The 21957-nt window shown below is 37.1% G+C and overlaps 1 protein-coding gene across 1 annotated transcript; it reads right to left on the reverse strand.

Moving 5' to 3' along the window:
- Nucleotides 1-13977: 13977 nt before the first annotated feature.
- Nucleotides 13978-14916, reverse strand: Olfr114 (olfactory receptor 114). The gene has a single exon (NM_146287.1). It carries the CDS (start codon nt 14914-14916, stop codon nt 13978-13980), a length of 939 nt encoding a protein of 312 aa, NP_666399.1.
- Nucleotides 14917-21957: the final 7041 nt, after the last annotated feature.

The raw sequence follows: 21957 nt of genomic DNA on the forward strand, positions 1-21957 counted from the left end.
TTGCAGTAGCAGCTGGAAAATAAAACAGTACAATAAATGCAGTAGAATGAGACTGAGGCATTATTTAATTTTTCATCAATATTTATTTCAATAGTTTCTCTCTATATATTTTCTATCATCTACACTTGTTCAGAAACTTAAATGAGAACACATTTTTCTCATCTACATAGATCACAAGCTATCTATTCATAAAGCAGTAGTTACAGGTGAATGTACAAGTGGGCCATCACAGTGTTCTTTCAAGGAATGTTGTTTGGATTGCTCCATGAAAAAGCACTATTACACAGCCACAGTTGAAACCCATTGCTTTTCTTTAATTTATCCATATTCCGTTGGTGACAGACCGCGGAATGAGTTTTTGAATATAGATTAGGTTGTTTATATATAGCTTGGACAGGGTACAATGTTAGCAAGTGAAATAGGAATTTATAGGAAATATACCCAGAATTAAAATACAGTTTGGTTGTCCACTGGAAACAGCTCTTTTCTTTAGAAAACAATGCTGTCATTATAGCAAGAGGATGCTGGTTATTGTAGAATCAAGTGTAAAACTTGCTTTTAAGTACTGTGCAAGAGTTATTGAAATCAATAAGAAAAATACTTGTTTAAGGAAAATACTCACCGGACACTCTAAGTTTAAATATCCAATTTCATTTTAAGAAGTGTTTTAGTGGACAAGCAGCTTGTATTTGAATTCTATTCATATTTAACTGCTGTCAATAATACTTGCCTTAAGGTGTAGCCAGTCAAGAGTTATTAGGTCTTACAAAAGCAAAGAGAATTGAAAAGACAGAAGGTGATTTCTAGAGATGGGTTGAGATAAGGAGAAAATGGCCAATATTCAATAAAAGGCTGCATATTTAAAGTCATTTATGTTTCCAGTAGAAATTATGCTTTAATTCATGGTCCTTATGATAATTGAGGGATTTAAAATAACCCATTTTCCCATCATTATCATCTTGAATGATCCATGTTGGTGTCTGAGGGTTGATGAGAATTTAATGGAGTGTTAGTTTCCTGCGTGTTGTTTTTGTTTTTTTGTTTGTGTGTGTGTGTGTGTGTGTGTGTGTGTGTGTGTGTTTCTTTACCAATAGTGAGTTCTAGGCAATAAAAGCAAATGAAATATCGTGCAAATTTTCAAGTTTACTTAAAATTTGTGCGTACAAATGTAATTGTGAAATAAAATTTCAGATGATCCTTTTCAATTTGAGAAATTTTTCATTTAACAGCATCTCTTGGATGATAACAAAAACTCCCTCCAGCTCCCTCACACCACTATCTCAAAGAATAAACCTACATCCAAATATCTGACAGGATGTTGGAATTTGATTATAGTTAAAGTGATCTTAGAGCCAGCCATGACATTAGAAAATGAGCCCAAGGACCTGTAGCAGCAGCATGCTGAATTCAAACCAGTGTTTGCTTCACAGAAAAATCCTCCATCTATAGGAAAATATTACTGTTAAATAAAATAGATAACTTTTGTTTTATCTGATACAACTTTTGTGTTGGAAAGCCTCTTGTATCCTGATTTGTGTACCTCAATCATAACTTGAATTTCTTTCTAGAATTCTGTCATACTGTTTAATTTCTTCAACACGTTATATACACAATAGAAATCAGAGCAAATCAAGGTCTCACTTATGTTTCTCAGGGTTTTCTTTTTTTCAAATTCGTTGATTTGATAGTAATTTTCTTTGAGGTTGGTAAAATGATAAACATTTATAACTATTGTTCATAATAAATTTTATATTGGTTCATTTAAATTAAAATTTCAATTGATAATTAAAATGAGTTAATTTAATATTAATATATTAATCTGTTAAATCAAACAAATACAATGAGAATTGAGAAAGATGAATAATATTGATCATTTGTTTAAATGAGACAGGAGACATGTTTGGGTCCTTTCTAAAATAGGTGTCCCTTGCTCCACACAGATAGTTTAATCAGCTTGCAGATAAGCATTTTAATAGAAAAACATTAAGTGTTCATAGCTGGTCTCATGTTTATATGAATTTTAAAATCAGTTTGTTTTCAATAAGGTTCCCTAGCTTCCTTGTTATAATGATAGCCTTGCTTTTCCAAACTAAGGTTGTAAGGTTGTGTTAGAACTTCCATAAAATACCTTTCTGTATCCAAGTTCAGAAAATCACTCTAGGATGACTTGTTATGTATGTGGCTCTCCAAGCTGATCAATAGTTTCTCATATTTCTTGTCCATGGTTGCCCACTTTTAAATCATATTATGATCCTAGAGAACAAATGTGGTGAGCTATCTTTTTGAGGAGAGGGGATGGAATTGGAGGTTCATTCTCTTTTGAAATGGAAATGTGGACTTAAACAAATTACTTCATTTACTCTGACCCCATGTCACCTGGGACATGGAGTTCCTAAAATTTCCACACAGCTGTTGAATTGTTTTGAGATCTTGGGGTTTAGTTGTCCTATCTCAGTGGTTTTCAGTCCTTAGTAGACCTGTGAATCTCCAGAGGGCTGATTAGAGCTCAGAACTCTGGGCACCACAGTGAGTGTCTCCAAATCAGCCATTGTAAGCAATAGCTCACAGGGGCAGTTTCTGGTCTGAATACCACAGGTAGAGGGTTATTATCTAGCAAAATTGTACTTATCTGACAGAACAAAAGAATATATAAATTACAGTAAAATATAATGAATTTATACATTTGTCAGCCACAATTTATTCTATCAGTTATTTTCAAAGTGTCCATAATTTATCAGTTAGACTAATAGATGAAATCTAAATACAGCAACTATTCCTTCTATTTGAAGTTTAAAGTTTCTGTTAGGAAATCATCAGTAAGGATCAATGTTGAGTGTGGCTAAATCACAGTTGATGCCATAGAAAAATTGGTTTGCTCCTTAAAAATGAATTATTCCTTTCTATAGAAAATAAAGCAGTACTTTCTTTTGCTTCAAATAAAGTCTCTAGATTTCTTGAAAGTCTCCAACAGAAATGCAATTACAGAATATTGCCAAAAGCTTTATGAACCTCTGATGGGTTGAGTTGTGTAGAGCTTTGCCTAACTTGAAGCATCTGTTGGTTGTAAATAGGTGATGCCCAAATCCTTTCTTGAAAACAATGGAATTGAGGGACAAATAGATCAGGATATTGCTTTTTCTATTACTATTTTATCATATTGCTGGAGAACAAGTCCAGCTGTGCTACCAAGTTATATCTCTACAGCTATTCATATTTAGGTTTCTTCACTGATGAGAGAACCAAGTAGGTGAGCTTCACTGTTCTTCCAGACCTCCATTTCCTCCAATCTCATTCCCATTGTGGGGCAGACAGTTTGCAGAGGCCTGTCTACTCTCTACTTCTCCTGTAGACTACGACTTCCACAGACCCTTGGGGCAGACCCAGTTTTCCTCCCTCTCTCCTACAGATTTTCTCACCTCCAGTCTTCAAGCCTATCCCCATTAATTTTTGTCAGCTCCTAGCACCTAGAAAAACATTCACTCTGGGACTCCAGAGTGTCCTCACTTGGCAGGGACACAGAGAGACTCTTTATCAGACAACACACAGCCACCACATGCTCCAAAAATCCAGTTAAGGCAACAGAAACCAAGGAGTGGAAAACCCACCCTACAAAGACAAGACAAGATATAAACACCTAGAATCACAATCACCCCAAATCTAGTTGCTTAGATGCCAGAATGAAAAGATAATCAAACAGCCAGCACAACATGTTTTTGTCAGAGCCCAGCAACCCTACTAAAATACGTCCTGAGAAAAAATAATAAAGGCATTTTACAGGACACTCATAGTCAAAATCAACTTAAATAGAGAGAAACTCAAAGAAATTTCACTAAAAAGACAATGTTGACCATTCTCTCCAGAACTTGTCAATATAGTATTGGCAGTCTTATCAAGAACAGTAAGACTACTATAGGAGACCAAGAGGAGAAAATATTAGCGGAAAAAGTCAGTTTCTTTATTATCAGATGATATAATTCAGACGATATACTGAAATAGGTCCTGAGAAAAAATAATAAAGGCATTTTACAAGACACCCATAGTCAAGATCAACTTAGAGAGAAACTCAAAGAAATTTCATAAAAAGACAATGTTGACCACTCTCTCAAGAACTTGTTAATATAATATTGGCAGTCTTAGCAAGAAGAGTAAGACTACTATAGGAGACCATGGGGAGAAAATATTAAGGGAAAATTTAGTTTCTTTATTTTTCAAATGATGTAATTGTGTATAAAAGTGACCCTACAAGTTTCACCAGGAAACTCTTAGAGCTGAGAAAATTTTTCAGCAATATAGCAGGACACAAAACTAACAGGTAAAGATTAGTAGACTATATTCAAAAGAAAAATGGACTAAGACCAAATATAATATATTATGATTTTCCCTTTCCCAATGCCTCCAAGTTCCTTCTCACTTCCCCTCCAATCCAGTTCCACAACCTCTCATTAAAACAAATTGCCTGACATCTAAATCGTCATAATAAAATATAATATAAAACAAAACTGAAATATTCTGACAGGAGACACAAACAAACACACACAGATCCCCCCCCCCCCCCAGACACACACACACTAAAAACAGAAGAAATACAGCCAAAGAAGAAACACATGAAACACAAGTTAATACAAAGATAAACAGCTTCATACACCACACCCAGGGATTTCAGAAAGAAATCAAGACCAGAAGCCATAAGAGATATGCAAAGGACCTGTAAGGTTAAGAAAAATGCCCTGACAAAATATGAAACATGCAGCCTCAAAAGATGCCATTGTGGTTTTTTGCTCCTTTATTAACTACTATATTCACTTTACACCCTGATCCCAGTCTACCTACTTCCTCTCTTTCCGGTCCAATCCTCAAACACCTCTTTCCCTATTCCATTCTCCCTTCTCTTCAGAAAAGTGAAAGCCCCTCGTGGTACCCACCTTAGCATACCAGGTGGCCTCAGGGCTAAGTGCATCCTTTCCAACTGAGGCCAGACAAGGAAGCCTAGCTAGGGGAATAGAACCTGAAAGCAGCCAACAGAGTCTGAGTTAGAGACAGTCCCTGATCCAGTTGTTATGGGACCACTATGAAGATCAAGCTACACATGTGTAGGGGGCCTATGGCCAGATGCTCTTTGGTTGGTAGTGCAGATTCTTTGAGCCTCCATAGGCCCTGGCATTGTAAGTATTCTTGCAGTATCCTTGACATATCTGGCTCCCTCAATCCTTTTGAGTCTTCCACAAACCTTCCTGATCCCTGCCAAATGTTTCGCTGTGGGTCTCTACATTTATTCCCATAAAATGCTGGATGAAGATTCTCAGATGACAGTTATGCTAGGCTCCTACCTGGAAGCATAGCTGAGTATCATTAATAGTATCAAGGGGTTTGTTTGTTAGATATTTTTTTATTTGATTTTGTTGTTGTTGTTGTTGTTGTTGTTTTTAGAGTGAAACTCAGCTAGGGAAAACTAACTTTTCATTTCATTTTTATTTTAGGGGTAGGGATGGGAACTGTGTCTATTTCTCTTCTCAGTGCTGGAACCCCATCTGGTGCACTTGTGCGGGCCCTGTGCATCCTAACACAGTCTCTGGGTGGTCACATGTGCTTTAATATTCCTCTGTTTAGAAGGATTCATTTCCTTAGTGACCTCCATCCCCTATGGCTCTTATACATTCTTTTTCCCTCCTCTTTTGCAGGAATCGTTGATCTCTGACTAGACAGAATTGATAGATATAACCCATTTAGGAGTGTGTCTTAAGTTTTTCATTTTCTGCACAGTAATCCATCGTGAATCTTTGTATTTGTTCCCGTATACTGCATGTGTATACTGTAAGCTTCTCTGAAGATGCTGAGCAAGGCACTAGTCTCCAAATATTGCAAAATGCTCCAAGGAGTAATTTTACTTCTATATCCCCTTAGCAGTACTGAGTTTTTAATCTATATCATTAGTCTATCTAGTCTCAGGTTCTTGGCCATCCAACAGTATCAGGAATGGGTTCCATCTTGTGGGATGGTTGGTTACTCCCACAACTTATGTGCCACCATTTTATCAATGTGTCTTACAAATATTTCCGAATTGCAGATAGAAAGATTTGTGGGTTACCATTTGCCTTTATTCTCTGGAAACTCTTCAGTGTGCTTTATAGTACCACAAACATCAGTCTACAGGGTGAAATGCCATTAAGTTAAGTTAAGTTAAGTTAAGTTAAGTTAAGTTAAGTTAAGTTAAGTTAAGTTAAGGTAAGTTAAGTTATTACAGGTACTGGAAGGACTGTTTGGGGATGAGAGATTAGTTCTGTCTCCTCTGTTATTTGCCAACTTCAATGGTTGCATTCATTTATGCATATATTTTAGGAAGCATCTACTATCTTAGGTTTCCATCCCACCCCTCAACTGATGCATATATTTATCTGTCCCTTATTGCATTTCCTCCATCAACCTCTGTTTCCCTTTCTCTCTGTGTTTGTTATTCCTCTACCAGTGCCGGCCATATACACCCACAGCTATCTATTGTATTTTCCATTCTTAGGAAGATTATACCCCCTAGTTTCTAACTCTTTACCTAACTTCTGTGGCTATGCAGGCTGTAGCTGGATTATCAATGATTTAACATGTAGTATCCAAATACAAGTGAATATATACCATACCAAATTTATCTTTTTGTGTCTGGATTACTTAACTCAGGATGATGTTTCCTAACTCCACCCAGTTACCAGTGAATTTCATGGTTTCATTTCTTTAACGACTGAGAAATATCCCAGTGTGCAAATGTACCACACTGTCTTCATCCATTTATCCATTGACAATTATCAAGGCAGTTTCAAATTTCTGGCTGTTATGAATAGAGCTTAAGTGCACATGTGTGAGCAACAATCTCTGTAGTAGGATTTAAAGTCCTTTATGTATGCCCAAGAGTTGTATAGCTGGATCCTGAGACTTATCTAGTCCAAACTTCCCAAGGATACCCCACACCAATTTAGCTTTAAATTTGTAGTGGATTGACGTTCACTTTACTGTAAATCCTAGCCAGCATGAGCAGTCCGGCATGGATGCTGTACATATTTGCTTTTCAGTATATCCTCCTCAGTCACAGAAACAGATTAACCACTAATCATGGAGTAATAAAAACACACAGAATTAAGTTATTAGAACCATATGCTTGCTATGTGTAGACACTGTTAAAAGAAATAAACTGTGCTTGAAACAGGTATAACAGCAATGCTACAATGGGTGTAATAATAATAAGATTGCCAGATGAATGAAGTAAAAGCACTTTACATATCTGATATTCAATTTAGTGATTAATATTCCTGTCAGGATGAACTAAGATTGTGCAAAATTCCATCTCTCACAAAAGTGTACAGCCTGTGACTTGTGACATTTATATAATCACCAAAAAAAGAGGATCAAATCATTACTCAACGTTTCAGGAAAACTACAGTACATACTAATTCTTTTGAGCTCAGAGTGTCATGAAGGGGCCATGCCCAAGTATTTGTCCAAGGCAGTGTTTGTGCATGTTCATGTTGTCTTAGAAAAACCTTCACTCAAAATAAAGCTCCGTTAAGTAGGAAAAAATTAATAAGAGAATAAGTTTTCCTGAAAACAATAAATGAACAACACAAAAACCATGAACTTAGAAATTATAATTCAATTTAAAAAAACTAAGACAGCAATTAGCAGAATGTAGAGGGAAAGAGGAAAAGAGAAGCTGCAGAGAGAGCAGAAGGAACAGGCAGGTTTCTCCTTACCATGGGACAAAACAGGTGTTTTCCTAAGAACAAGGCAAGTTCAATCTTATTAAACAGTACACAGCTTTCTTCTTACAGACTTGTGTTTAATTCATTTAGCATTAAAAGGATAGAAAATTCTCTTTCTCTATGCAATAACGATTGGAGACCATTTTTCTTTTTTTTTTAATATTTTTTTATTATGTATTTTCCTCAATTACATTTCCAATGCTATCCCAAAGTCCCCCATACCCTCCCCCGCACTCCCCTACCAACCCATTCCCATTTTTTTGGCCCTGGTGTTCCCCTGTACTGGGGCATATACAGTTTGCGTGTCCAATGGGCCTCTCTTTCCAGTGATGGCCAACTAGGCCATCATTTGATACATATGCAGCTAGAGTCAAGAGCTCTGGGGTACTGGTTAGTTCATAATGTTGTTGCACCTACAGGGTTGCAGATCTCTTTACCTTCTTGGATACTTTCTCTAGCTCCTCCATTGGGGGCCCTTTGATCCATCCAATAGCTGACTGTGAGCATCCACTTCTGTGTTTGCTAGGCCCCCGCATAGTCTCACTAGAGACAGCTATACCACGGTCCTTGCATCAAAAGCTTGCTAGTGTATGCAATGGTGTCATTGTTTGGAGGCTAATTATGGGATGGATCCCTGGATATGGAAGTCTCTAGATGGTCCATCCTTTTGTCTCAGCTCCAAACTTTGTGTCTGTAACATCTTCCATAGGTAATTGTTTCCAATTCTAAGAAGGGGAAAAGTGTCCACACTTTGGTCTTCATTCTTCTTCAGTTTCATGTGTTTTGCAAATGGTATCTTATATCTTGGTATACTAAGTTTCTGGGCTAATATCCACTTATCAGTGAGTACATATCATTTGAGTTCTTTTGTGATTGTGTTAGCTCACTCAGGATGATGCCCTCCAGGTCTGACCATTTGCCTAGGAATTTCATAAATTCATTATTTTAATAGCTGAGTAGTACTCCATTGTGTAAATGTACCACATTTTTTTGTATCCATTCCTCTGTTGAGGGGCATCGGGATTCTTTCTAGCTTCTGGCTATTATAAATAAGGCTGCTATGAACATAGTGGAGCATGTGTCCTTCTTACCCATTGGGACATCTTCTGGATATATGCCCAGGAGAGGTAATGCGGGATCCTCTGGTAGTACTATGTCCATTTTTCTGAGGAACCACCAGACTGATTTCCAGAGTGGTTGTACAAGCCTGCAATCCCACCAACAATGGAGGAGTGTTCCTCTTTCTCCACATCCTCGCCAGCATCTGCTGTCACCTGAATTTTTGATCTTAGCCATTCTGACTGGTGTGAGATGGAATCTCAGGGTTGTTTTGATTTGCATTTCTCTGATGATTAAGGATGTTGAGCATTTTTTCAGGTGCTTCTCAGCCATTTGGTATTCCTCAGGTGAGAATTCTTTTTTTAGCTCTGAGCTCCATTTTTAATGGGGTTATTTGATTTTCTGGAGTCCACCCTCTTGAGTTCTTTATATATATTGGATATTAGTCCCCTATCTGATTTAAGATAGGTAAAGATCCTTTCCCAATCTGTTGGTGGTCTTTTTGTCTTATTGACGGTGTCTTTTGCTTTGCAGAAGCTTTGCAGTTTCATGAGGTCCCATTTGTCAATTCTCAATCTTACAGCACAAGCCATTGCTGTTCTATTCAGAAATTTTCCCCTTGTGTCCATATCTTCAAGGCTTTCCCCCTCTTTCTCCTCTATAAGTTTCAGTGTCTCTGGTTTTATGTGAAGTTCCTTGATCCACTTAGATTTAACCTTAGTACAAGGAAATAGGAATGGATCAATTCACATTCTTCTACATGATAACAACCAGTCATACCAGCACCATTTGTTGAAAATGCTGTCTTTCTTCCACTGGATGGTTTTAGCTCCCTTGTCGAAGATCAAGTGATCATAGGTGTGTGGGTTCATTTCTGGGTCTTCATTTCTATTCCATTGGTCTACTTGTGTGTCACTATACCAGTACCATGCAGTTTTTATCACAATTGCTCTGTAGTAAAACTTTAGGTAAGGCATGGTGTTTCCAGCAGAGGTTCTTTTATCCTTAAGAAGAGTGTTTGCTATCCTAGGATTTTTGTTATTCCAGATGAATTTGCAGATTGCTCTTTCTAATTCGTTGAAGAATTGAGTTGGAATTTTGATGGGGATTTCATTGAATCTGTAGATTGCTTTTGGCAAGATAGCCATTTTTACAATGTTGATCCTGCCAATCCATGAGCATGGGAGATCTTTCCATCTTCTGAGATCTTCTTTAAATTCTTTCTTCAGAGACTTGAAGTTCTTATCATACAGATCTTTCACTTCCTTAGTTAGAGTCATGCCAAGATATTTTATATTATTTGTGACTATTGATAAGGGTGTTGTTTCCCTAATTTCTTTCTCAGCCTGTTCATTCTTTGTGTAGAAAAAGGCCATTGACTTGATTGAGTTAATTCTATATCCAGCTACTTCACTGAAGCTGTTTATCAGGTTTAGGAGTTCTCTGGCAGAATTTTTTGGGTCACTTATATATACTATCATATCATCTGCAAAAAGTGATATTTTGACTTCATCTTTTCCAATTTGTATCTCCTTGATCTCCTTTTGTTGTCAAATTGCTCTGGCTAGGACTTCAAGTAGTATGTTGAATAGATAGGGAGAAAGTGGGCAGCCTTGTCTAGTCCCTGATTTTAGTGGGATTGCTTCAAAATTCTAACAATTTTCTTTGATGTTGGCTACTGGTTTGCTGTATATTGCTTTTATCATGTTTAGGTATGGACCTTGGATTCCTGATCTTTCCAAGACTTTTATCATGAATGGGTGTTGGATCTTGTCGAATGCTTTTTCCGCATCTAACAAGATGATCATGTGGTTTTTGTCTTTGAGTTTGTTTATATAATGGATTACGTTGATGTATTTCCGTATATTAAATCATCCCTGCATCCCTGGAATAAAAACTACTTGGTCAGGATGGATGATTGCTTTAATGTATTCTTGGATTCGGTTATCGAGAATTTGATTGAGCATTTTTGCATCTATATTCATAAGGGAAGTTGGTCCGAAGTTCTCTATCTTTGTTGGATCTTTCTGTGGTTTAGGTATCATAGTAATTGTGGCTTCATAGAATGAGTTGGGTAGAGTTCCTTCTACTTCTATTTTGTGGAATATTTTGTGCAGAACTGGAATTAGATCTTCTTTGAAGGTCTGATAGAACTCTGCACTAAACCCATCTGGTCCTGGGCTTTTTTTTGGCTGGGAGACTATTAATGACTGCTTCTATTTCTTTAGGGTATATGGGACTGTTTAGATCCTTAACTTGATCCTGATTTAACTTTGGTACCTGGTATCTGTCTAGAAATTGGTCCATTTCATCCAGGTTTTCCAGTTTTGTTGAGCATAGCCTTTTGTAGAAGGATCTGATGGTGTTTTGGATTTCTTCAGGATCTGTTGTTATGTCTCCCTTTTCATTTCTGATTTTGTTAATTAGGATGTTGTCCCTGTGCCCTCTAGTGAGTCTAGCTAAGGGTTTATCTATCTTGTTGATTTTCTGAAAGGACCAACTCCTCATTTGGTTAATTCTTTGAATAGTTCTTGTTTCCACTTGGTTGATTTCACCCCTGAGTTTGATTATTTCCTGCAGTCTACTCCTCTTGGGTGAATTTGCTTCCTTTTTTTCTAAAGCTTTTAGATGTGTTGTCAAGCTGCTAGTGTGTGCTGTCTCCAGTTTCTTCTTGGAGGCACTCAGAGCTATGGGTTTCCCTCTTAGAAATGCTTTCATTGTGTCCCATAGGTTTGGGTATGTGTGGCTTCATTTTCATTAAACTCTAAAAAGTCTTTAATTTATTTCTTTATTCCTTCCTTGACCAAGGTATCATTGAGAAGAGTGTTGTTCAGTTTCCACGTGAATGTTGGCTTTCTATTATTTATGTTGTTATTGAAGATCAGCCTTAGTCCATGGTGATCTGATAGGATGCATGGGACAATTTCAATATTTTTGTATCTGTTGAGACCTGTTTTGTGACCAATTATATGGTCAATTTTGGAGAAAGTCCCGTGAGGTGCTGAGAAGAAGGTATATCCTTTTGTTTTAGGATAAAATGTTCTGTAGATATATGTTAAGTCCATTTGTTTCATAGCTTCTGTTAGTTTCACTGTGTCCCTGTTTAGTTTCTGTTTCCAGGATCTGTCCATTGATGAAAGTGGTTTGTTGAAGTCTCCCACTATTATTGTGTGAGGTGCAATGTGTGCTTTGAGCTTTACTAAAGTGTCTTTAATGAATGTGGCTGCCCTTGCATTTGGAGCATAGATATTCAGAATTGAGAGTTCCTCTTGGAGGATTTTACCTTTGATGAGTATGAAGTGCCCCTCCTTGTCTTTTTTGATAACTTTGGGTTGGAAGTCGATTTTATTCGATATTAGAATGGCTACTCCAGCTTGTTTCTTCAGGCCATTTGCTTGGAAAATTGTTTTCCAGCCTTTCACTCTGAGGTAGTGTCTGCCTTTTTCCCTGAGATGGGTTTCCTGTAAGCAGCAGAATGTTGGGTCCTGTTTGTGTAGCCAGTCTGTTAGTCTAATTCTTTTTATTGGGGAATTGAGTCCATTGATATTAAGAGATATTAAGGAGAAGTAATTATTGCTTCCTTTTATTTTTGTTGTTAAAGTTGGCATTCTGTTCTTGTTGCTGTCTTCTTTTTGGTTTGTTGAAGGATTACTTTCTTGCTTTTTCCCAATACAAGAATGGAGACCATTTTTCATCCAGAATGATTGAGTCCTTCCTGCATTGATGCTTGGTCTTCTGCTGCAAATGCATACGAAAGTTTGGATATATGTGTAAGTATGCAATTATGAGGATCCATGTAAGCTGGGCCCAGAATGGACATTTAAGAAATTTGTATGCATGAATCTGCATATGAATTTATTTGAGTTTAATCAATATTTGCTTGTGTAAAAGGTTTTTTCCTTGTGCAAGTGGATTATTTTTTTCTGGTTCAATAGAAATTTACTGCCCCAACTTCCCCTAACCTGACAAGTAAGAGGCATTTGGATAAAAGGGGAAAGGCACTGACAATTAATCCATTACTTAATTCACCACTCTTAGACTAAAGGTGTTAATCACCTAAGCTACTGCCTTTTAACCCTCAGAAGGAACTAGGAAGTTTTTAGGACTTTTTAGAAGCTGTCCATAAACACTTAATAGAGTTAGAGAGCTATAACATCCGGAGATCATCAGTCTTTTTGTTTTTTGATGATTAATTTCTTTTTACTAGATATTTTCTTTATATACACTTCAAATGTTATCACGAAATTTCTCTATACACTCCCCCAGCTCTGCTCCCCTACCCATCCACTCCTGCTTTTTTGGCCCTGGCATTCCCCTGTACTGGGGCATATAAAGTTTTCAATACCAAGGGGCCTCTCTTCCCAATGATGGCTGACTAGGCCATCTTCTGCTACATATGCAGCTAGAGACACAAGCTGTGGGGGTACTGGTTAGTTCATATTGTTGTTCTACCTATAGGGTTGCAGACCCTTCAGATCCTTGGGTGCTACATGAGTCTGACTCTGTGCTCCCTTTCAATACACAATAGCCTGGGAAGCTCCCAGAACACTTTGAATCAATAAACATATTCTTTAAAATTGTGAAAACAAAATTTGAATTTTTATTATTACTTATTACTATAGAATATATATATAAAGGCAAAAGGGAGTGAATATATACAGATAAAATTTAATATGAATTGAAAACTGTACTTCAGTAAAATTACAACTGACCTTGCAAGTTTACCTAGTGATATTATTTATATTTATATAAATATGCATCTTGATAGTTAAAAGTAAATAATTGACATAAAAATTATGAGTTGGTGAATGAAATGAGGCTAATGTATTACTTCTCTTTTTTTTTATTGTTGTAATATTGTCTCTGCAAAAGTCTTAAGAAACCTGAGAAGGTTAGTGTGTGTGAGTGTATGTGTATGTATGTATTTGTGTGGATATATTAAGAAGTAAGCAATGAATCTTTATTACAAGGATTTTAATATTTTTATTAATTTCAAGGCCAACAGATTTATATTAAAATGCAAAGAAATAAGACATTGTACATCCATCAAGACAATTGTTATATAATGTAGTTTATTTAAAGAAAAAAAACCATTGCCCTTTATTAACATTAGAAATTGAAGGAATCTTACTCTTGTTTATAATTGAACAGCCAGTAATAACAGGGCAAAATGATTCTAACTAGTGAATTTTCTACTCAACAGTAACTTCCTTACAACACTCTTTATGGCATCATTTCTCAAACTGTAAATAACAGGGTTGAGAGTTGGAGGTAGTACTGTATAAAAGACAGAAAATAAGAACTCTAAAGCAGTTGGAAAGTCTGAGGTTGGGTTTAGATATGCAAAGATGCCTGTAGAAAGAAACAATGAGACAACAAACAGGTGCGGCAAGCAAGTAGAGAAGACCTTAGACCTGCTTTCAGCAGAGGGCATCCTGAGAACTGTGGAGAATATGTGGACATAGGAGATGACAATCCCAACGAAGCAGGCAAAACCTATTACTGACAGGAAGTCAGCCACTCCCATTATTACAAGGTAATCATTAGAGCAGGAGAGCTTGAGCAGCTGGGGGACATCACAGAAGAATTGGTGAATTATTTTGGCCCTACAGATTCTAATAGAAAATATGGTTGCTAGATATAGGGTTCCTGGAATACTGCTGCTTAGCCATACAGCTGTCACAGCCCACCTACACTTTCTGGGACACATGATGATCTCATAGTGGAGAGGAAGGCAAACAGCTATATAACGATCATATGACATCACTGTGAGAATGGCCATCTCACCCCAGGCAAACCATGTAAAGAAAAATATCTGCAGCATGCACTGCCCATATGAAATGTAGCCACTTCGTGCCAGGGAACTGTCAACATACTGAGGGACTGTGACAGAGAGGGATGAGAGGTCCAGAATGGAAAGTTGCTTCAGAAAGTAATACATTGGAGACTGGAGCTGTGGGTCCAGTGTTGTGATGGTGATAATGATGACATTCCCTGCTGAGCCGACTAGGTATGTCACCAAGAAGAGCACAGCCTGTAAGATCTGCAGCTCATGGTTGTCAGAGAATCCCATGAGGAGGAATCCACTCATTGTGGTTATATTTTCCATTATCATTTTGAAAACAGAAATTGTGGTAGCAGCTGGAAAATAAAACAGTACAACAAATGCAGTAGAAAGAAATTGAGGCATTATTTTCCATCAATATTTATTTCAATAGTTATTCTCTCTATGTACTCAGTCATCTATACTTGTTGAGAAACTTAAGTGAGAATACATTTTTCCCATCTCCTTAGATCTCAAGCTATCCAGTCATAAAGCAGTACTTACAGGTGAATGTATAAATGGGCCATCACTGGGTTCTTTCAAGGAATGTGGTTTGATTTGCCCCATGAAAAAAGCACCATTCCACAGTCCCAGTTGAATCCCATTGCTTTTCTTTAATATATCAATAGTCAGTGATGGACTGTGGAATGAGTTTTTGAATATAGATTAGGTTGGCTATGTATAGCTTGGGCAGTGTACCATGTTAGCAAGTGAAATAGGGATTTATAGTAAATATACCCAGAATTAAAATACAGTTTGGTTGTCCACTAGAAACAGCCATACTCTTTAGAAAACAATGCTGTCATTATAGCAAGAGGATATTGGTTATTGTAGAAACAAGTGTAAAAAATAGTTTTAAGTACTATACAGGAGTTATTGAAATCAATAAGAAAAATACTTGGGTAAGGGTAATACTCACATGACATTCTTAGTTTACATATCCGATTTCATTTTAAGGAGTGTTTTTGGGAACAAACAGCTTCTATTTGAATTCTATTCCTATTTAACTGCTGTTCACAGTACTTGCCATTAGGTGTAACCACTAAACTGTTAGTAGCTCTTACCAAAAGCAGAGGATGATGGTGATTTCAAGAGATGGCTTAAGATGTGGAGGAAAATGTTCAATATCCAATAAAGACTTCAAACTTAAAGTCATTTATTTTTCCACTATAAGTTATGCTTTAGTTCATGGTCCTTTTGATATTTGAGGACTTGAAAATAACCTATTATTTTCTGCTTGCAAGATGCATGTTGGTGTCTGAGGGCTAATGAGAATAAAATGGAGAGTTAGTTTCCTGTGTGTTTTCTTGTACCATTTGTGAGTTCTAGGCAACAAAAGCAAATGAAATATCATACAAATTTTCAAGTTTACTTAAAATTTTTGTGCTAACAAATGTAATTATAGAATAAATTTTCAGGTGATCCTTTTTATTTTTCATTTAATGGCATCTCTCTTTTGACAACAAAAACTCACTCCAGCTCCCTCACACCTCTTTCTCAAAGAATGAACCTACACCCAAATACCTGACAGGATGTTGGAATTTCATTGCAGTTAAAGTGATATTAGAGCCAACTATGACATTAGAAAATGAGTCCTAGGACCTGTGGCAAAAGCATGCTGAATTCAAACCAGTGTGTGCTCCACAGAAAAATCCTCCATTTATAGAGACATAAATCACTGTTAAAAAACGTAGATAACTTTTGTTTCATCTGATACAACTTTTTTTTTTTTGTTTGAAAACCTCTTGTCTCTTTTTTGTGTACCTCAGTCATAACTAGAATCATTCTAGAAAATCATCGTACTGTTTAACTTCTTTAACATTTCATATACACAATAAATATCAGATCAAATCAAGATGTCACTTATGTTTCTCGCAGTTTTCTTCTTTTCAAAGTCATTGCTTTGATAGTAATTTTCTTTAAGATTGGTAAAATGATAAACCTTTCTAACTATTGTTCTTAATAAATTTTATATTGGTTCATTTAAATTAACATTTCAATCTGATAAATCAAACTCGTTTAATATTAATATATTAAGCTGTCAATTCAAACTAGTACACTGAAAATTAAGAAAGATGAATAATATTGATCATTTATGTAAATGAGACAGGAGACATGTTTGGGTCCTTCCTAAAACAGGTGCCCTTTGATTCACACAGATAGTTTAATCAGCTTGCAGATAAGCATATTAATAGAAAAAAATCAAGTGTTCATAGCTTAAGTAACAATATTGGGATCAAGTTATATTAATTTATACATATCTAAAACACACAGGAACAAGGTAATAATTACATTGAACATGGCTACTTGGGCAGTCTGTAATATTGATATCTGACAGCTGTTGAAGAAATGCTTTAACTGTATACAGTAGTGTCACATATGCAAGAATATAACATGTTAACTTTTCTCATTCATTTAGTAGTCTTCTCACATGGTCTCTTACTATGTTTATATGAATTTTTAGAATCGGTTTATTTTCAGTAAGGTATCCTTGCTTACTTGTTCTAATGATAGCCTTGCTTTTCCAAACCAAAGTTGTAAGGTTGTGACAGAATTTCTATAAAAGACTTACATTTCCTCATCCAAGTTCAGTAAACTCAATACAGGATGACTTGTTGTGTATGTTCTCCAAGCTGATCAACAATTTCTCATATTTCTTGTCCACAGTTGCAGACTTTTAAATCATATTATTTCTCTAGAGAACAAATGTGGTGAGCTATCTTCTTGAAGAGAGGGGATGGAATTGGAACTGTACTCTTTTTTGTAATGGAAATTTGGACTTAGACAAAGTTACTTTATTTACTCTGACTCCATGTCACCTGGGACATGGAGTCCCTAAAATTTCCACACAGCTGTTGAATTGTTTTGTGATCTTGTGGTTTAATTGTCCCAGCTCAGTAGTTTTCAGTCCTTAGTAGACCTGTAAATCTCCAGAGAACTGATTAGAGCTCAGAACTCTGGGCACCACACTGAGTATCTCTGATTCAACCATTGCAGTCAATAGTTCATGGGGGCAGTTTCTGGTCTGAATATCACAGGTAGAGGACTAATGTGTAGAAAAGTTGTACATTTCTGACATACAGTAGAAAATAATGTAAAAAATTATACATTTGTCAACCATAGTTTATTCTATCAGTTATTTTCAAAGTGTTCATAATTTATCAGTTAGACTAATAGAGGAAATATAACTACAGCAAGAATTCTTTCTATGTGAAGTTTAAAGTTGATGTTAGGAAAGGATGAGTGTTGAGTATGGCCAAGTCACAGTTGATGCCATAGAAAAATTGGTATGACATCCAGTGGAAAAAAGACATTTCCAAAAAATAGTGCTGGCTCAACTGGTGGTTGTCATGTAGAAGAATGGGAAATGATACATTCTTATCTCCTTGTACAAAGCTCAAGTCTAAGTGGATCAAGGACCTCCACATATAACCAGCGACACTGAACTTATAGAGGAGATAGTGGGGAAAAGCCTCAAAGATATGGGCACAGGGGAAAAATTCCTGAACAGAACAGGCTTGTGCTGTAAGATCAAGAATCAACAAATGGGACCTCATAAAATTGCAAACCTTCTGTAAGGCAAAAGACACTGTCAATAAGACAAAAAGGCCACTAACAGATTGGGAAAGGATCTTTACCAATCCTAAATCTGATAGCAGACTAACATCCAATATATACAAGGAACTCAAGAAGCTGGACTCCAGAAAAAACAAATAACCCTATTAAAAATGGGGTAAAGAGCTAAACAAAAGATTCTCAACTGAGGAATACCGAATGGCTGAGAAGCACCTGAAAAAATGTTCAACATCTTTAGTCATTAGGGAAATGCAAATTAAAATATCCCTGAGACTCTACCTCACACCAGTCAGAATAGCTAAGATCAAAAATTCAGGTGACAGCAGATGCTGGCAAGGATGTGGAGAGGAACACTTCTCCACTGCTGGTGGGATTGCAAGCTGGTACAACCACTCTGGAAATCAGATTGGCAGTTCCTCAGAAAATTGGACATAGTACTACTAGAAAATCCAGCAATACCTCTCCTAGGCATATACCCAGAAGATGTTCCAACTTGCAAGAAGGACACATACCCCACTATGTTCATAACAGCCTTATTTATAATAGCCAGAAGCTGGAAAGAACCCAGTTGTCCCTCAACAGAGTAATAGATACAGAAAATGAGGTACATTTACACAATGGAGTACTACTCAGCTATTAAAAACAATGAATTTATGAAATTCTTAGGCAAATGGATGGATCTGGAGGATTTCATCCTCAGTGAGGCAACCCAATCACAAAAGAACACACATGATATGTACTCACTGATGAGTGGATATTAGCCCAGAAACGTAGAATACCCAAGATACAATTTGCAAACCACATGAAACTCAAGAAGTCCAAGAAGAAGGAAGACCAACGTGTGGATGCTTCATTTCTTCTTAGAATGGGGAACAAAATACCCATGGTGGGAGTTACAGAGAAAAAATTTGGAGCTGTGACAGAAGGAAGGACCATTCAGAGAGTGCTCTACCTGGGGTATCTATCCCATAAACAACCACCTAACCCAGACACTATTGCATATGCCAATAAGATTTTGCTCACAGGACCCTGATATAGCTGTCTCTTATGAGGCTATGCCAGTGCCTAGCAAATACAGAAGTGGATGCTCACAGTCATCTATTGGATGGAACACAGGGCCATCAGTGAAGGAGCTAGAGAAAGTACCCAAGGAGGTGAAGGGGTCTGCAATCCTATAAGAGGAACAACAATATGAACTAGCCATTCTCCCCAGAGATCTTGTCTCCAGATGCATTTGTAGCAGAAGATGGCCTAGTCAGCCATCAATGGGAGGAGAGGCACTGGGTCTTGCAAAGATTATATGTCCCAGTACACAGGAATGCCAGGGTCAGGAAGCAGGAGTGGGTAGGTTGGGGAGCAGGGTGGAGGGAGTGGGTAGGGGACTATTGGAGAGGAAATTAGTAAAGGGGCTAGGATTTGAAATGTGAATGAAGAAAATATCTAATTAAAAAAAAAGAAAAATTGGTTTGCCCCCTAAAATGAGTTATTCCTTTCTACAAAAAGAAAAGCATTACTTTCTTTTGATTGAAATAAAAATATCAAGATTTTTTCAAAGTCTCCAACAGAAATGTAATTACATGATATTGCCAAAAGCTTTCTGAACAATTGATGAGGTGAATTGTGTAGAGCTTTGCCTCATTTGAAGCATCGGTTAGTTACAAATTGGTAATGCCCAAATCCTCTCCTGAAAACACTGGAATTGAGGGACAAATGAGTCGTGATATTGCTTTTTCTATTTTTCCATTTCTGGAGAACAAGCCCAGCTGTGCTACCAAGTTATATCTCTACAGCTATTCATATTTAGGTTTCTACACTGATAAGTGAACCAGGTATGTGATTTTCAGTGCTTTTCCAGACCTCCATTTTCAATTCTCCAATCTCATCTCCATTGTGCAGCAGACAGCTTACAGATGCCTGTCTACCCTCTCTGTTTCCCCATAGACTCTAAAGTTCCTTGGGGTAGACCGAATTTTCCTCCCTCCTTCCTATATATTTTCTTACCCCCATTCTCCTAGCCTATCCCCATTCATTTTTGTCAGATCCTAATACCTAGAAAAAACATTCTCTCTAAGAATCCACAGTTTCCCCACCTGGCAGGGACATAGAAAAAATCTGTATCAGGCAACACACAGCCACCATAAGTGCCTAACATCTAGTGGAGGCAACAGAAACCAAGGAGTGGAAAACCCACCCTACAAAGACAAGACAAGATATAAACACCTAGAATCACAATCACCCCAAATCTACTTGCTTAGATGCCAGAATGAAAAGATAATCAAACAGCCAGCGCAACATGTTTTTGCCAGAGCCCAGCAACCATACTGAAATAGGTCCTGAGAAATGGAATATAGTTAAAGCATAATAAAGGCAATTTTCAGGACACCCACAGTTAAGATCAACTTAAATGAAGAGAAACTCAAAGAAATTTCACTAAAAAGACAAGGTTGACCACTCTCTCCAGACCTTTTCAGTATAGTATCGGCAGTCTTAGCAGGAACAGTAAGGCAACTATAGGAGAACAAAGGGAGAAAACAGTAACGGAAAAAGTCAAATGTTCTTTATTTTCAGATGATATAATTGCATATAAAAGTGACTCTAAATATTTCACCAGGAAACTCTTACAGCTGAGAAAGTCTTTTAGCAAAGTATCAGGGCACAATAATATCCCATACAGATAAGTACCCTATATACAAAAGAAAAATGGACTAAGACAGAATATAATATACTATGATAATGATTTCCCCTTTTTCAATACCTCCAAGTTCTTATTTACTTCTCTGACAATTCAGATCCACAAAATGTCTCTTGTTAGAACAAAAAGCCAGACATCTAAATAATAATAAATAAATAATATAAAATAAAACAAAACAATATTGGAACAGGACACACACGTGTGTGCGCGCACACACACACAGACACACACACACACAGCAAAAGGAGAGGAAATACAGCTAAAGAAAAATAACATGAAATACAAGTAAATTCAGACATACACATGTTCATGTACCACACCCAAGGATTCCATAAAGAAATAGAAAACCGTAGCCATAAGACATATGCAAAGTATCTGTAAGGTTAAGAAAAATGCCCTGACAAAATATGAGGCATACAACCTCCAAAGATGCCATTGTGGTTTTATTCCCCTTTATTAATTAATATATTCACTTTATGTCCTGATTGCAGTCCCTCTCCTTCCTCTCTTTTCAGTCTCATCCTCAATCTCCACTTTCCTATTACATCCTCTCCTTATCTTCAGAAAAGTGGAAGACCCTTGTGATACCCGTCTTAGCATACCAGGTTGCCTCAGGATTAAGCGCGTCCTTTCCCACTGCGGCCAGACAAGGCAGCCCAGCTAGGGGAATGGAATCCAAAGGTAGCCAAAAGAGTCTGAGTCAGAGACAGCCTCCACACCAGTTTTATGGGATAGCCATGAACACCAAGCTACACATGTGCAGGGGGCCTAGGTTCAGTCCATGGATGCTTTTTGTTTGGTGGTACAGACTCTTTAAACATCCATAGGCACTGGCTTTGTAGGTCATCTTGTGGTGTCTTTGACACCTCAGGTTCCCTCTATCCTTCTCTTGAGTCTTCCACAAGACTCCCTGAGCCCTGACAAATGTTTAGTTGTGGATCTTTACATATGTTTCCATCAGCTGCTGGATGATGATTCTCAGATGACAGTTACGGTAGGCTCCTACCTGCAAGGATAGCTGAATATTATTAATACAGTAAATGGGTTTGTTTGTTTCTTGATAT

The sequence above is a fragment of the Mus musculus genome, chromosome 17, assembly GCF_000001635.26.
Source record: "Mus musculus strain C57BL/6J chromosome 17, GRCm38.p6 C57BL/6J".
Classification (NCBI taxonomy): domain Eukaryota; kingdom Metazoa; phylum Chordata; class Mammalia; order Rodentia; family Muridae; genus Mus; species Mus musculus.